Source organism: Megalobrama amblycephala, linkage group LG7, assembly GCF_018812025.1.
Source record: "Megalobrama amblycephala isolate DHTTF-2021 linkage group LG7, ASM1881202v1, whole genome shotgun sequence".
Lineage (NCBI taxonomy): Eukaryota > Metazoa > Chordata > Actinopteri > Cypriniformes > Xenocyprididae > Megalobrama > Megalobrama amblycephala.
In genome coordinates this window covers 23,018,612-23,036,610 of record NC_063050.1, presented here as the reverse complement: position 1 = coordinate 23,036,610, position 17,999 = coordinate 23,018,612, and the positions used below count along the sequence as shown (strand labels likewise).

At 41.6% G+C, this 17,999-nt stretch overlaps 1 protein-coding gene across 2 annotated transcripts; it reads left to right on the top strand.

Moving 5' to 3' along the window:
* Positions 1-712: 712 nt before the first annotated feature.
* LOC125272056 (GTPase IMAP family member 8-like) lies at positions 713-9,347 on the top strand. 2 transcript variants are annotated; one of them, XM_048196619.1, is made up of 7 exons: positions 713-864; positions 1,468-1,564; positions 4,590-4,758; positions 5,852-5,887; positions 6,335-6,367; positions 7,037-7,633; positions 7,864-9,347. In XM_048196619.1, coding segments are annotated over exons 4-7 (1,842 nt in total). In that variant the 5' UTR covers positions 713-864; positions 1,468-1,564; positions 4,590-4,758; positions 5,852-5,886; the 3' UTR covers positions 9,075-9,347. The 2 variants fall into 2 exon arrangements, with proteins under 2 accessions (XP_048052576.1, XP_048052575.1); XM_048196618.1 differs by lacking the exon at positions 4,590-4,758.
* Positions 9,348-17,999: the final 8,652 nt, after the last annotated feature.

Genomic DNA, 17,999 nt, shown 5'->3' with positions numbered 1-17,999 from the left:
GTGTGGGCCAGCCCAGTCAGCCCACACTTTGGGCTGTCCCACTGGCGCCCCACCTGGGTCCCATAGTGCGGGACCCACATGTGCCCCGCATTTCACGCCGGTATCTGGGCCCACAGTGGGCTGCCCGCAATGGCCCCACACGGGCCCCTAAGGGGCTTGCTGTGGGCCCACTTCTGGCCCCAACAGGGGCCCACTCTGCATAGTGTGGGCCAGCCCACAGTCAGCCCACACTTTGGGCTGTCCCACTAGGGCCCCGCACTGGGCCCATAGTGTGGGTCCCACACGTGCCCCGCATTTCACGCCGGTATCTGGGCCCACAGTGGGCTGCCCACAATGGCCCCACACAGGCCCCAAAGAAGCATGTTTGCTGGGTGTTGTTGTGCTATATGATATTGTAATATTTACCAACCATTCTCCTCTGATTATAGAAAAGTTTATTAAAGTGTTACATCACAATACAATAGCAAAATATATAAGTATAGTATTTTTATGTTAATACCCATTGTGCGAGCTGTCTCTTTAATACCGAGCGGTTTATATATCTTGCCACTGATTGGGCTGACATTTCTGACACACCCACCAAACAAGAGAAAACGTATCTCAAACCCGTTGCAGACCGTTTCCAGGAAACATGTCGTTCAACCTGGAAAACGTAGCAAAACGTTGTGCACCGGTTTGAGCTTGAACGTGCCCGTGGAGTTCAGAAGTGGGGCGGGCCAATCGAAAGTGAAAGTACAGACGCCATTTTGATGAAGCCACTGAAAACCATTTTGCAGCGCCAGTGTGCTGCTGTCACAACCTGAGCATAATCAGCTTCAAATACAAGCAATCCTGTTTGGACCAACAACCGAGACAGAACAAACGGTAAGGCGAGCTGTGTCCTATATAAGAATGCAATTCCTATTAATGACTTGATCAGCCTATTTGTTTTTAACGCGTCCGTACGCGATAGCCTAACATTACGCAGCCGTTAGCAACTTAGGTAAATTTGGTTTTATATTCGCACATTCAGACTTCCGCATAAGCTACGGTAACTTTGTACACTGAACATTCTAACATACAGCGAAGAAGTTTTTCACTGTGGGGCCAACATGAGTTTACTGTGGGCAACCCACCATGTTAACAACACAGCACAGCACAGTAAAAAAAAAAAAAAAAAAAAGCATCGAATGGCGATCTCAGGATTTTGTACATTTTTCTATTTGAATTTAAAAAATCTGTAATTGATTAAATAATGTTATTTCACATCCTGGCCAACATTGTCACAAAAAAAGGCTATGAAAACAAACATGTAATGTAACCATGTAGTCTATATTATGTGCAAAAAAGGGGGTCAAATCCCATGGCCTTAGCTCACGACATAAAATCATAAAATCATTTGGCACAGCTGCGCTGAATCATCTGTAGGCTATTGCACAAGGCAAAAATGATTCTTATATAGCATATGTGTTTTGTTTTTTTTCGCAGATTCCGCTGTTCCGGAGAGAATTCCGCCGTTGTCCGCGCGAACGGCGTGGATAAATCTAAATCATGGCCTCGGCAAGTGCCACAAGACAGACAGCAGGTAATTGTCTGCCTTTAAGAAGAATTCAGAACTACATTTTGATCGAAATAAATGTAAACTAAGCACAGATAAGCGTGCGTTTTCTCCAGAATCTTCATTCTGTTTACTTTCGATTTCATTGAGGAAAGCTGTTTACTTAAATGTCTGAAAAGGACATGCTCTTTTGAGCTTCCCTTCAAAGTTACTTCTACTTCGTTGTCAGTTATTTCATTTTAATGTTTTATAGAAGGTCTCTTAAAAGCCATTGCAAAGATTTTAAATTATATTTGGTTGATTAGCAACAAAACGAATTTCTGTGAAGAAAAATGAGTCAAGCAGCTTTAAATCTGGACTTTTCCCTATACTTAACCCTTTCACACGTTAGGCTACAAGTTTAAAATATTCTGTGTGACCCCCCAGCGTGAGTTTATTAAGGCGACCGTTATAGAGTACCCCAGGGATGACGTGTTTTTGTAGGCCAAACCGGAAGTTAGCAGCGCATGGGTTCCCTCGACTGAAAGCCCATTCATTTTTCCCCTAGACTTTTGGAAAATCGCAGAAAATAAGCTCTGTGTTTAACAAAGGGTTATGACACTTACACGTTTTGTCTATCAAGATAATCTTTACAAGTTAACACAACATTTATAGATTTTGAAGCCTAAATAAAGTTGTCAGATATAAAAGGCTAACAGTAAGCTACAAACGGACTGCAGCACACCATGGTCTCGGATCAACATCATCACCACCAAACTTCTCACACTGTATTTAGAAAACAACTTTTTTTAAAAAACATGCTCACTGATTATGATCTGCGCTGTGTATGAATACTTATCCACTTTTTCATGAGAAAGGCTGTCCAAATGTCCCGTTTGTCATGATGACGTCTAAAGTCCCCGCCAAAGGAAGTAGTCCCTTTTAGCAATGTTAGCAACCGCCGATTTTAAGACACAGTAAAAGTTTAAAAAATCACAAGTGGGTTATAACTGGTGTGTTTTATGTCATAGATCAAAACGGGAAAGTATTTAGAGGCTTTGTTCACCACAGACCTTATTTCAGGCGATTTAGCAAAAACTCATTCAAAAAACCCATAGACTTTACAGCGTTTGAACCGGAAGTTCTAAAATGCTAACTCGCTTCCGGGTTTTGCCTACAAAAACACGTCATCCCTGGGGTACTCTATTTAGAACGTATCGCTTTATTGTTTCCATGGTGACGCATGGACTCATGGTGATTGCATGTTAGGCTGACACACCGCAGCGCTGTATGACTGATGATATGCTTTTATTTAGTTTTTCCTTTTTTATTTAAAATATTCACAAATTTGTTAACTATAGCATTAAATATCTGATATTCCTATTGTCAAATATGTGCAAGTGGATGTGTTTTGGGTCCGTGTAGGCCTACCTTTGGATCATTTGTTTTTTCGTTTTTGTCTTCTAAACGGAAAAACGAAGAAAGCATTCATTTATCACACATTCGACCCTAAATAAACAAATCTCGAATCGTTTTTTCATATTTTTATTTTTTTTAAATCACACTTTGTTCTAATCTGCCAAATGGAAAACAATAAAACCAAAATGGCTTGAAATAAAACGCCCCTTTCCGCTGATTGGTCAACCAAAGATCAAGCCGCGCCATCAGTTCTTAACTCAGCTCTGCGCAACAGTAGCCTATATATCCGATACATTTGTACGGATTATTACAGAGTTTATTGCAACTACATTTAATCTAGTTCTCATCAAACAGCCAGACTAATAAATAGTTCGACACAACCCGTGCCAGGGCAGAGCCTGCAGAGCTTTCTTCTGTATTCATTCGCGTGCTGTGAAATACTAAATTATTGTATTAAAGGTGCTACAGAGGATGTTTTCGACGACTGAGAATCCAAAGACTGTTAGTGAAGTTTTGAAATGAGCGCATGCGTAAGAACAACCCCCCTCCTTCACAGCTAATTTTGAGGGAACGCCTCTCAAAACTCGTGCACGAGTATTGAAACACGAGTGTTTGTTTACCACCGGCATTCACTGTGTCGTGTTAGTGGATTCATTATGTCGGACTCCCCGCAGGTAACTCATAATCTGCAGTTGTTACTCCTGACAAAAACATTGCATGCGGCGCCTGTGGAGTGTGGAAAGTTACTGAAGCGCGCACGTCTCTCACAAGGAACGTAATGGCAGTGATTGACAAGCCAGAGGACCAATCGTTTACGCGATGATCGCGTAAACGATTGGCTGATGTTTTTAAGGCCCTACCTCGTGCACAGATGATGTATATTCCTTTCAGTGCACCTAATAAATAGTCTTTTATCAGTTAGTAAAGACATTTTCAAGTAATATTGCAAAAATGTATAAAACAAAACATCCTCTGTAGCACCTTTAAATATTAATTTACGTGGCATCTGCTCTCACAACTAGGGGAGAGCGGGGTTGGTTGGCACACTTTTCACTCTCTGTCATATTTCTCAGTCATGCTATATGTGAAAATAGTCTAACCAGTAACAACTGAATGGTTATGATCTCAACTAATCAACAGATATATTTAATGTTCTCGAATGATTCCTATTTCTTTTAAAATTCATCATTAATTCATGTTGTGCACTTGTGCCAACCAACCCCCAAATCAGTGTGTCAACCAACCCCATCCACACCTTTTTACTGACATGATGTTAGCCACATAGCATAGCTCATCAGAAACTTGTAAATTTCCTGTCAAAATATAGATGATTCCTATCTCTATAAACTGAAATCCTTACATTTTATATATCCCTATCTATCACAGTTCTACAATATATTTAGTGGGGAGAACTTTTTTTTGTTTTGAAACTCTAAAATAGAAAAGTTGTCCTCACCTCAATAGTTAGTGACAGTTGAATGATTTCAGTAAATGGGTGTGGTCTGGTCAAGAGGGCAGTCATTTTAATGTTAGAGTTTTGTGGCAGCGCCCTCTAGTGTACGGGGATTTAACTGCGTGCCAAACAACCCTTGACCCATCCAGCCCCGCTCTCCCCTACTCCTCCTAACCTATGTATTTGGCACACTTTATTTAGCTGACCAACTCTGAAAATTTCTGCTGGAGCTGCGCGACGCACTGGACAGCGCAGAGATTAATAGTGAAGATCAACAGTTCTTTCTCAGTTCCACGCAACAGAATTGTTCATCAGTATGGATTCTTAACTCGGACATTTCATCTAGGTCTATATCTCATCAAACAACCAGGTTAATGAATGGCTCGACACAAACCCTACAGGCCATAGCTTTCTTCTGTCTATATTTGTGTGTGGTGGTATTAGTTTATCATATTAAAATTCAGAATAATATAAAAAAGACTGTTGTTTGTAACAGTAGGGCTACCAGTCAAAAGTTTGGAGACATTACTATTTTTATTGTTTTTGAAAGAAGTCTCTTATGGTCATAAATTCTCCATTTATTTGTTCAAAAATGCAGAAAAATTATAAATATTATTATAATCTAAAATAATGTTTTTTCTATTTTAATATACTTTAAAATATAATTTATTCCTGTGATCAAAGCTGAATTGTCAACATCATTACTCCAGAAAATTATCACATGATTTACTTACCCTCAAGCCAGGTGAATCTTCTTTTAGATGAACTCTTTCAGATAAACACAATTGGAGATATATTTTAAAATATCCTCTTCCAAGCTTTATAATTGAAGCCAACACAACAGACAGTTATATGCATAAGGATGTACGGCAAAAGCGTAACTTACATAATGTAGCATAAGCGTTTAGAACTGTGAGAAGCCTCTAAACGCTTACACTACGTCTTACTTCATACATAGCTTTTGCCATATGTCATCATGCATATGGTCCTGTCGGAAGCTAGGTATTTAAATTTATAAAGTTTAAAATATTTTTTTTTTCTTTGTTTTGTTTTGTTTTTACAACAACCTTCGCTTCAGAAGGCCTTTATTAACCCCCTGGTGTCATATGGATTACTTTTATGGTGGATGGATACAATTTTTTGGGGTGGATTCAAAATCTCGCTTGGAAGAGCCAGGATATTTTTAAATATAGCTATGTAATATTGTGTTCATCAAAAAGAAGAAAGTCATATACACTATGATGGCTTGAGGGTGAGTAAATCATGGGATAATTTTAATTTTTAGGTGAACTAAGACCAAAAATAAGCAGTATTAAATAAATGCAACACATAATTTGGGATATTTGTGTTATTTTCTGTCATGACATTTTTTTTCATCACTGAAACATCGTAACTTTTGTTTTCTGATATCTAATGTTCACTGGATTCAGTAACAAAAAGTCTTTTTTTTTTGTATTTTGTAGGGCGCAGAAATAGTTTTGATGGTGATCAGCCCAACAGTAAGTTCAACAGAAAAGTGTGAAAGATCTTTTACTGTCTTGATGAAAGTTCACTGACAGGCCTACACTCTGATCTGGTATGCCGTTCAACACAACAAAGATGAGCAGTTCAGTGTTTGTTTGTTTTTTCTCACAAGGAGTGTAAAATCACATTGTTAAAGAGAAAGATGTGTATGTCTTGTGTTGTAGTATGTGAGTTGAGGATTGTGTATAGTAAATGAGTGTGCTAGAGTAGTGCAGAAAGCAGAAGTGATAAAAATGCCTTATGAATTTGTTCAATCCAGGGAATACTTGTGTCTTCATCTGTTTCTTGAAAGATGTTGCAAGTTTTGTACTCAGATTAAATAGCTTCTGAATCATTTTAAATATTCTAATGTTATACATTAATTTTTAATGTAGTACAAATCATGATGTTCACTGTTCTCCTGTTCTTCTTCTGTTTTACAGTGGCCAAAACATCAGCTGCTGATCAGCCTGAGAGTAAGTCAATTTGACAGAAAAGTGTGATACATTTATATATATATATATATTCAAACAAGGACTCTTCCATTTCCATTTCCACTTCTGTTACAATGTCCTTAATGTTCATACAATTTATGAAACTTGACATCCTATTCAGGAGTAGTATGGGCAGAATGGCAGTATTTGATTCGAATTCAACCCCTAACAAACACAAAAGGTCTGAGCATTCCTTATGAGTCTGAAAACATTGTTGCAAATGTTCCTATTTCGTTAAAATATGAAAACTACTATCGGTAAGCTTTCATATTATATGTAGGGTGTCAATATTACTTTAGGTTTAGACTAAGATATTATTGTTTTACGTATATATTGACAAATGTCCCACAGGTTGGACGGTGACATTTAAAGGCTTACATTTTCACTAGAGTGATGATGATTTGTCTTCAGAACTATAGTTATTTTCTGCCATAATACTATACATGCAACTTTATTCTGTTGTTTTATTCTGTATTCTTATTAATAAGCACAGGGATTAGCAGTGTTTTAATATTAGTATCTGTGTGTGTCAAATAAACCACATTAGTAAATGTGTGTGAAATTTGATATTATTAGTTTCCATGGTAAATTGTTTCATCTGTTACATTATTATTTTTTTCCTTCTTATACCATGTTCATTTTTATTCATAGGCTATGGAATAAAAAGAGAGCAAACAAACATTATGGCAAATCTGTGTTTAAATTTGGTCTTGCTGGGAAGAACTGGAGCTGGGAAAAGTGCATCAGGAAACACAATACTGGGACACAAAGCATTCAAATCAAGGACAAGTTACAAACCAGTAACTGAAGATGTTACAGCTGAAACTGGCCGTGTTTGTGGATTACCAGTCACTGTTTATGACACACCTGGATTTTCCGGTGCAGAGAGTAAGAAGGAGCTTCAGATGTATGAAGAAGTTCTGCAGAAATGTGAATCAGGTCTCTGTGTGTTTCTGCTGGTCTTCAAAGCTGGCATATTCACTAAAGAGGATCAAGAAATTGTGGAGAAGACTGAAGAGATCTTGGGAAAAAATAATTTAAAAAACACCTGGATTCTCTTCACCAGAGGAGATCAGCTGGAAGATGCAAAATTGACAATGAATGAATTCATTAATGAGACTGAAAGCTTGAAGAAACTCGTTCAGAAATATGAGGGCAGATTCCACGTGTTCAACAACAAGACAAAAGGACACTGTGACCAAGTGAGACCACTGATATCTAAAGTTTTCCAGAACAACTTGAAGAATTGTAAGTCTATTTTAACTACTTTTTTTTTTTTTTTTTTGAGTTTGTGTTATTTGAGTTTAAGCAACAGTGATAATAGCTCATTTATCTGGATACAGAATTAATATTTATTTTATTGATATTTATCTGTATCTATAATCTATAAAAACTGTAGTGTATTATAGAAAGTTAGTGCAGTATGTAAAGAACATCTTGGGGTAAAAAAGTGATCCTCTGATTTGTTTTCTTTACAGTGGCAAAAAATCCACAGCAAAGTGTTAACATCTGTGATATTGCTGCTGATAGTCTCTCGTCCAGACGGATTGTTCTTCTGGGTAAAACTGGAGTTGGGAAGAGTGCAGCTGGAAACACAATACTGGGACAGAAAGAGTTCAGATCTGAGGGGGGGAAGAGATCAGTAACCCGTGAATGTTCAGAAGTTCACACCACTGTTTCAGGCAGGAAAGTGTCAATTGTTGATACTCCTCCATTTTTTGACACAAAAATGAACCCTGAAGCATTCATGACAGAGATATTGAGAAGTGCTTATTTCTCCAGTCCTGGACCTCATGCTTTTCTCATTGTGTTTCCTGTGATTATGAAGATCACTGATCAGGAGCAGCAGATTCCTCAAATCATTGAGATGATGTTTGGTGAAGAAGTGTTAAAATACTCCATCATTCTCTTCACTCATGGAGATCTGCTAAAAAAACAAGATTTAGAAGAACTCATGCAGGAAAACAGGGGTTTAAGACGTCTAGTGGAGGAGTGTGGAGGCAGATATCACGTCTTTAACAATGAAGATCAGAATAACAGAGAGCAGGTGAATGATCTACTGCAGAAGATTGACACAATGATAGAGCAGAATGGAGGAGGACACTACAGTAATCAGATGTATGAAGATGCTTGGAGATTCAGACGAGAGGAAAGAGAAAGAAAACAGGGGGTGAACCAAAGGCATGAAGAGACTGCTTTAACTTGCTCTTCTGTGAATCTGTCAGGGTTAGGGTCTCAACTGAAATCTGAAGCAGAAGGATCTAAAGAAAAGAGTCAGCTTGAAAAAAAGTCATATTATTCAAAGTATTGGAATTTTTCTGCTCTTGGAGCTGCTGTTGCTTCAGCTGTTGGAGTGATCACTAATCCGATTACTCTGGCTGCTGGAGCTGTTGGAGGAGTTGTTGCTGGAGCTGCTGCTGCTACTGCTGGAGCTGTTGGAGGAGTTGTTGCTGGAGCTGCTGGAGCTGTTGGAGGAGTTGTTGCTGGAGCTGCTGCTGCTGCTGGAGCTGTTGGAGGAGTTGTTGCTGGAGCTGCTGCTGCTGCTGTTGGAGGAGTTGTTGCTGGAGCTGCTGCTGCTGCTGCTGGACCTGTTGGAGGAGTTGTTGCTGGACCAGCTGGCACTCAGAGGAGGCAGAGTGAGGAAAAGGAGGAAGAACAGGAGGAAAAGAATGAGAAATCTGACACTTGAGGGAGGAAAAATGAGTAAAAAGAAAAGAGATGAGAGTTAGATAAAAAGAGAGAGTTAAAGAGATGGCTTTGGACCAGAGTTTACTTCAGATTCTTGAGAGAACTAGTGAAACCATGTCAATACAAGAGCTGTGGAATATATCATTTTTGCGATGCTGATGAGCACGATCCGTTTGGTTAACTGTCGGGTAAAATCATCTGATGTGTACTACAGTACACTCAAAAAATAAATAAATAACTAACATAAAATCAACACTAACTTACTGGCAACAAACAGCCAGCAAACTAACTAACTAGTTTTGATAGTGTAACTTATGGCTACAGCATTATAGGCCCACTGATATTTTTTGTTATAATTTCTTTATTTAACTGTTATATATTCAATTAAACTGATTCACGGTTATTAAGGGTTCATGTTTTACATTCATCTTACAATGATTCAGGAAGTCTGCCAGCAACGCTGCAGGAGGGAAACGCTAGTTAGCATGACATAACTGGGGGAGGAGAACTTGCTCGATCTTCTGATAGACTTTTATGAACTTAAACATGTATATATCTTGCAAATAACATTGCACACATTATCCCATTATGAATTTTATACCAATTTAAAAAGGTCAACTTAAAAGCTAGTTAACACACATTATCGAACAAACAACCCATTATGAATTTTATACCAATTTAAAGCTTCTTTTGTATAGTATACATCCTGTGTTCCATAACTTTAGTCATATAATCATGCTATTTGTAAAAAAAAAAAATATTTGTTCATACAAAGACAGTGACATTAAAAGACCTAACTTAGTAAACACCAGTTCAGAAAAATTGGTTTGTGCAGAAAACCGCACTATTCAAGAAAACAATTAACTAGTTAATCTGCTTTGCACATGGTTTATTATTATGATGTTTACTGGGTTTTGCTTTATGTGGAAATCATGGTAAATGTTTTAGAATGTCCCACATCATCACAACGCTGTCCCCGTCCACTGGGCTTCTGTCGAAACAACAATGTTTTTATTATAAATAGTTTATTATAATTAAACATGGAAATGAGAAGCATGCCGACTACCATGACCTTACTAATAGTTGAACTTTATAATTGTTCCAATAAACTGCTGAAATATTTAAAACACATGTGTAAATTTACTTTAAGGCACTCTCAAAATCAGTTTTGCCAATGGTCTATATGATAAAAATCAATGTTAATTTTGTAAACTGTGTTTGTTTTTGCCCTTTTGTTAGTTTTGCTCTGTTTAATGACATTCTTACTTTTGTACAGCTTTGAGTTGTCATTTCATTTTCTGTTGCCATTTGTTTGTTTGTTTTGTTTTTCTTTTGGGTGGGGGGGGAACTGAACAGGTAGTATGTCACTTGACATACATGTTGCAACATCCAGTGACTTTAATGTATAGACACACCAGTTTAGAAGTGGGCACCACTTTTGTATGTTTTGTTTGTTTAGAGACAATAGGTAAGTTAGGGCGTGAAATACGCTGAAGACTTTCATTAGTTTGGTTAGATATTGAAATTGACTTGATTGAAATTGAAATTGGTTTTGTTTCGGTTCTTTTCTTTTCTTTGGTGCTGCTTTTGTCCTTTTCCCCGGTTTTTATTTATTTTTTTCTTCTATGGCTTATGTAAATATTGTATATAATTTTCCTTTTGCTATTTTGACTTTTTCATTGTTTCAATTATTATTATTATTATTATTATTATTATTATTATTATTATTATCATCTCACACATTGTTCTTGAATAAACTGTTTATTGGCAGTTTGTGTAGTGTTCTGTCATTACCATCACTAGCACACGTAAAATGATCACAACCTCAATGTTGCCTTTTCTAACCCTAGACCAAAATTAGGAAGTTGTAACACTGTCCTAGCCTAATTTAAACTTTAATGAAATGAAAATGAGAAAAAAAAAACTCAGAAAGTTGCAAAGGTTACATTTCTCATTTCAATTTAGTTTCACTGTACTAAAATAACTGAAACTACAACTAAAATTACTAAAAAGTAAACTACTAAAAAAACACTAAAATTACCAAGACTTTACCTAAAATTAAAATGAAGAACATATATAAATCAAAATCAAAATATTAAAATATTGAGCAAGACTTGTGTATGATATTTGCATTAGCACAATAATAATCAAATCTAATTCCTTAAATATTATGCTATAAATTTCTTATAAAAGGTATATATAAAAAAAAAACATTCTGAAAGAAGGGGGCCCAAAATTCTGTCTTGCATATCCCCCTTAAAACTGTTAATTGCGTCCCTGCTTCTGAATAATCTGCTCTCCATCATCGTTCTTCAAGAAATTATGCAACCTCAGCAGAGGGATGATCGCACTCAAATAAGAGCCATCGTCTAAAGTATAATTTTTCAGATTAGAACAGCAGTTTTAGTTATAAAATCCAAGCAGAGAGAGGCATATTCTCCAGCCATTGCCATTGTAGTAAATCTCACGAACATATCTTTTAGCCAATGCCAAGATGATCCAATAACGTGTGTTCCGCATGTGTGCACATGTAATCAGACACAGATCTGTCTCAACCATATAACCGCACAGCAAGCCATATTATTTGGTAATTGTGTAAAATAATCCTGAAAAAAAGCACAAACAGCTGCTGGAATTAGCTGAGGCAACCTGACGGTATACTTCATATGAATAACAGGAAGAGTACTTTGATTCCTGTGGACCAAATCATTGTTAATAGCCACAGCATCACTTTCAGTGATACTGTTGAGTTTGCGTCCTACAACTACCTGAACATCTCGTACCCAGCAGGCCAAGGAGCAACACTGGAGTTCTTGCAGAGGTACGAATCCAGCAGTTAATTTCATACATCAAAACAGTTATGAAACCCTCTCTCTACATTACCTGTCTACTCTCTCTATCTACATTAATCCAGACACATTTGAAGATTTTGTTTTAATTTTAAGATGTTCTTAGTTCTTAGACCACCGTTCCAGCATTTTCCAAAAGTTTCTCTTTCACACTGAGATGTCGGAAGACTCTTAAATCATCTTCCTGCGCATGCTGTTTAATGCAGATGACGTTCAGTCCACAACATGTGTGTCAAACTCCGCTCCTGGGGGACCACTGTCCTGCAAATTGCTCCAACCCGCTCCAGAATACCTGCCTGGAAGTTTCTAGCAATCCTGAAGACATTGATTAGCTGGTTCAGGTGTGTTTAATTAGTTTCTGTAGGGCCACTGTCCTGCAGAGTTTAGCTCCATCCCTGAGTTTGACACCCTTGTTCAAAAGATTCTTTCTCTCTGAACTGAAACTGCAGACTATGACTAGAAGGCATACATGGAGAACATTCTTCAGAAGGGAGTCCAATCTCCCTCCATTCACTTGCACAGATATTTTCAGCAATCACTCTTTCCTGCTTTGTTTAATTGTTTGTTTTTTAATGACTCCTTGGCTTGTAAAAAAAACTAATAACAAACATTCTTTTGCAATTAAGACTGGTTATTTGTATATAGCATTCAACCTTATTTAATTTTATTGTTTTTACACAAGTAAATGTCCTTCATTAAACATTAAAAAGCTAAAGACAATACAGAAAATTTTATGTAAAATTATAGTTATAAACTGTATTTCAAAATAACGGAAAATAAATGTCTCATTAAAATACGGTTATTTTCCATTATTTTACAGGATATTTCTGGCGCCCCTGCTGCCAGAAGCAATGCAAGGCTCAGTGATCAAATTCATTTGTTAAGTATTCCGTTATGTAATTTTTATTTATTTATTTATTTATTTTTTAGTAGGCCTATTTATTACTTTTTTGCAATTAACCTGTTAAGCAAGCTATTGTGAATGTGAAATCTAAGATTTTGTTTTAACGGTTAATGTTTTGTAATGCTAATTAAAATAAATAAATAAAAAACGTTTTTATCACGTGTGGTCCTTTGGTTTTGCGGCTACTTCATTTTATTTAAACGCAATCATGTTTAAAGTATCTTATTCTGGATGCTAACTTGAACGAATTTACTGTGAGTATTTATGTAGGCCTATTTTGAACAAGCTCTAAGAGAAAGTCTGCGGGAGCGGGCGGGTGCGGGTTAAAGAAATCAGTCCCGCGCAGGGCTCTATGCGAGTTCCGAACATAATGCATGATGGGATACGCTTAGCCTCGAATAACACGATAACACAGCAGATGTTGTATTCCTGTGAAATACCAGAGAACAGTCATTTTTCTTACATGATTATAAATGATGACTTGAGATTTACCTTTATATATAAAAGGACTGATTGAAAATACACTGATATTTATTTATAATTGAATTATAATGTGTTGCTATATCCCTTATATAACACAATTACATCAAAGATCATAATCAGATTTAGTGACTATTGTGAAGCTTCACTGATCACATATTTTCTGATAAAGGGCCTCATTTTAACATTTGTGCGTGAGGCCAAAAAAGACACTGTAATAAAGTTCAGCTCATATTTGAGATTAAAGTTATGGCTCATATAGTCCCTTAAGGTTTAGTCACTCTGGGCTGATGTAGATTTCTGCATTTATGAAGACATATGATATGCCACAATGTCCACATGAAATAGATGTAGTACATGAATAAACATCATAAATATGGAGTAGCCTAGTGATGAGGACATGAAGTTAAGTTTGACTAAACAGTAAACTATAGCAAAGCTCTTGTCCGCTAGTCAGGAATGTGAGGTGTTCTTCATGTTTAAAGGGTTAGTTCACCCCCAAAAAATGAAAATTGACTTCCATAGAATGAAATTCAGTGGGGACCAGAAACATTTTGGTTACAATCATTCTTCAAAAAGTCTTTTTTATGTTGAGGAGAACAAAGAAATTCATAGATGTTCAGATCAATTTGAGGGCAAGTTAATGATGATAGATTTTTCATTTTTGGATGAACTATCCCTTTAAGACTTCATTAATAACAGGATCTCATATAGCCTACTAGTACACATGCTTTATCTTTAATTGTTAATATTAATTTAAGACACAAATTACTACGTTTAGAAGGACACTCACAAAGATGGTGTTATGGTCCAAGCCTTTGTATTTATTATTATTATTTAGATGTGTATATTTTCTTTTTGCATTGGTTTGGTTCATTCTTTTTTTCCCCCTGTACACCTGTGGCCTATTCATTCATGATGCTCCGGGTTGGTTAGTAGACGGGAGAGTCTAGATGTGCTGTGTTGATCTTGTGCTTCTTCTATCAGACTCCAGTCGCCTGGCCGCCACAGTCACTGTCTTTGGCACACTTGAGGGGATGTTCTGGATGTCTTAATTTGACTATAAGCATTTTACAGTATTAAAATGTTAAAATATAATTTGGCATTCACTGCCCACTTTGTAAGCTTCATATGAGTACATTTATGCAACACAGAGATCAACTGATTGCTTAAATTAATAAAAACATAGCTTAAATGAGCGCTGAGAAAATGTTAATAGATTGAGTTCCCTTTCAGTCGGTCACGTTCGACGTACGTCAGTAGTGACCGACGAATTGGGATATCGCTTAGAGAGCCCTATCAGCTTCGTGTGAACTAGAACAAGCCAATGGAATTGGCGTGCGATATTTGCATAATGCGCACCGCCCCCGACAGGTGTACATAAATAGGAAGCGGATGCAATCGCACTCTGTCTTTCGCTTCGGAGCCATATACTGGTGTCCTGCTTCAGTAGACTTTCTGTTTAAGTGAAACTAAACTGCCTCAGAAGAGGATTAAACAGCGCGCTGTTTGTGTTGGCAGTGAAGGCACTCCAGCGAGGTCGCGAGCTCCGAGGAGCCGAGCTATAAGCTCTCAACTGCTGTTGTAACAGCAACACTCTGAAAGTGTGTGTGCGTGTTGCGATTTGGGCCGGTTCCTCGGTGTGTTCAGGGAGTGGTGTACCTGAACACATCGCCTCACTCCCTGTGTGCTTCAGCACAAGTGAGCTGATTTTTCCCCTTCTAAAAGAGCTTTACAGACGAACCCTGACAGTATGTCATTTCGTCTGTGCGTTAATGGGTGCGGTCGTTCCCTGGTCCCTGCTGATGGGCACAATCGTTGCATCTCGTGTTTGGGCGTTCAGCACGCTGAAGCAGCTTTTGTGGATGGTTCATGTTTCCACTGCGGGAACATGACTATCGCGGTGCTGAGGTCGAGACTCTCCTTCCTGAAGTCTCAGGAAGCGGGGGTCCCCTCCCCTATGCCCCGTTCGACCGTTTTTTCCGGCCCGGGCCGGAATGACGGTTCGGCGGTGTATGGGAAGGGTGACTTGAGGATTACGGTCAGGGCTTCCCCGCCGAGCGGAAACGCTCCTCGGGCCCCTGCCGCCTCATCAGCACCGCAACCCATCGTGCCACCGTTGGTTTCCGCTGGGCCCTCTACGGACTGTCCAGCCGTTACCTTTGGTGTGCCGGCGGCGGATCGGATGTCGATCGCTACATCGGAAGGTGAGCCTGAGTTTTCGGGGGAAGAAGATCCGGACGCGCTGCCGCCCGGGACGGTAGCGTTGCCCGAATCGGATCCCGTGCTCACGGCTGTGCTCTCCCGGGCCGCCTTGTGCGTCGGGCTTGAGTGGAACCCTCCACCCTGTCCCGGCCCATCTCGGTTGGACGATTGGTACTTGGGGGGGGGTCGCGCTGGGCAAACCCAGCGTCCCACCCCAATGCCTTTCTTCCCGGAAGTACATGATGAGGTGACCAGGTCTTGGCAAGCTCCGTATAGAGCTCGTCCAGGGCCTGGTCCCTCGTCCGCCTTCACCTCCCTGGACGGCGGGGAAGCCAGGGGATACGTGAGAATCCCGCCAGTCGAGCGGTCTGTTGCGATGCAGTTGTGTCCAACGGCCGCTGGCTCGCGCGGTGAGCCACGTCTCCCGTCCCGGGCCTGTAAACTCTCAGCCGGTCTGACTGAGAAGGCTTACAGTGCCTGTGGGCAGGCTGCCTCCGCCCTGCACGCGATGGCCCTTTTGCAGCTTTACCAGGCAAAAGCGCTGTCGGAGTTGCCCCAGGAAGGTCCTGACCAACAGCTGCTTGGGGAGCTGCGCGCTGCCACTGACCTTGCCCTCCGGGCGACGAAGGTGACAGCGCGTTCTGTTGGCCAGGCGATGTCTACTTTGGTAGTCCAGCAACGCCACCTCTGGCTGGCCTTGGCAGACATGAGGGAGACCGACAAACATCGGTTCCTGGATTCCCCCATGTCTCCGGTCGGCCTTTTCGGCGACACGGTGGAGAGCTGCGCCCAACAGTTCTCCGCTGCACAGATGCAGGCTGAGGCTATCAGACAGGTCATGCCACGGCGGTCCGCTGCTGCCTCCAACCAGCCGCCCGTGGCTCAGCCTCAGCCCGCTCGTCGCCGAGGGCGCCCGCCTGCGTCTTCCTCCGCCCCTGCTAAGTCGGCAAAGCAGCAGCCTACACCAGCCAGACAGCAGGGTGCTGGTCGCGGACGTGGTGCCCAGCCCGTCTCTGCCAAGCCAAAAACGAATGGCAAACGGTCGGGGAAAACTCGGGCCGGAGACGGGCGACCTGGAGCGGAAGGTTCCTGCCATTCGGGAGAGTGTTCCATCTGCTCTCCCACCCCCGGAGGAGGGCCGGGGGGATTTTGTGGCGTCTGTCCATCTACCGCCGCTGGCTCTCCGGAGTCCAGCGGTACCCACTTTGCCACGAAAAGAGCAGTTTCCTCAAACTCCAGGTCACAACAAGGTGTGTCTGCCAGTGTGCCAGGCCCCGCCTCGCCGCTGGCAGCACCCTCCTCATTCGCCAGCAGGTGGCAGTGTGATGGTGCAGACCGCGTCCCGTGCGCCGTCTCCCATTCGCACTGCTGCCTCGCAGAGTCCGACCCCACTCCGGGCCGCTCCCAAGCCGTCCGAGTCGGGCCCCTCTCTGCCTCGCTGCCCCACCCCCGGTGCGTCTGTGGTGCCTTTGGTCCCGCTGGCTCGGAGTCTGGAGGCGTGGAGCACGCTTTCCAGCCCGTCCCGCTGGCTCATTCGCACTATCAGACTCGGCTATGCGGTTCAGTTCGCCCGGCGTCCCCCGGTCTTCAGGGGTGTCCACTTCACTCAGGTGTCGTTGGACAGTGCACCTGTTCTCCGGGCGGAGATTGCTGTCCTCCTGGCGAAGGATACAATCGAGCCGGTCCCTCCAGCCGATATGAACTCGGGGTCCTACAGCCCCTACTTCATTGTACCGAGAAAGGGTGGTGGGCTATGGCCAATCCAGGACCGTCCCCAGGATTGGTTTGCAGCAATAGACCTGAAGGACGCGTACTTTCATGTCTCGATTCTGCCTCGACACAGACCCTTCCTCCGGTCTGCGTTCGAGGGTCGGGCATGTCAGTACAAAGTCCTACCCGACATGGTTTTAGCTCCCAGCCGGTTGGGTCTTCGGGTCAACTGGGACAAGAGCAGACTCGCCCCCGGGCAGAGGATCTCTTGTCTCGGTCTCGAGCTAGACTCGGTTGCACGGACTGCGCGTCTCACCGAGGCGCGTGTCCAGTCGGTGTTGAACTGCCTGAGCTCGCTCAAGCGCAGGACAGCGGCTCCACTGAAAGATTTTCAGAGGCTCCTGGGGCATATGGCATCTGCAGCCGCGGTCACGCCGCTCGGATTGCTTCATATGAGACCGCTTCAACACTGGCTCCGCGGCCAGGTCCCGAGATGGGCGTGGCAGCGCGGTACGCTCCGTGTCCCCGTGACACTGAGCTGCCGACGCACCCTCATCCGGTGGCCGGACCCTTCGTTCCTGCGGGCCGGAGTACCCCTCGAACGAGTGTCCAGGCACGCTGTGGTCTCCACAGATGCCTCTGCCACGGGATGGGGGGCCACGTACAACGGGCATGCAGTGGCAGGTCTTTGGACGGGGCCTCAGCTGCATTGGCATATCAATTGCCTCGAGTTGCTAGCGGTTCGTCTTGCGCTGGCCCGCTTCAAGAAGCTGTTGTC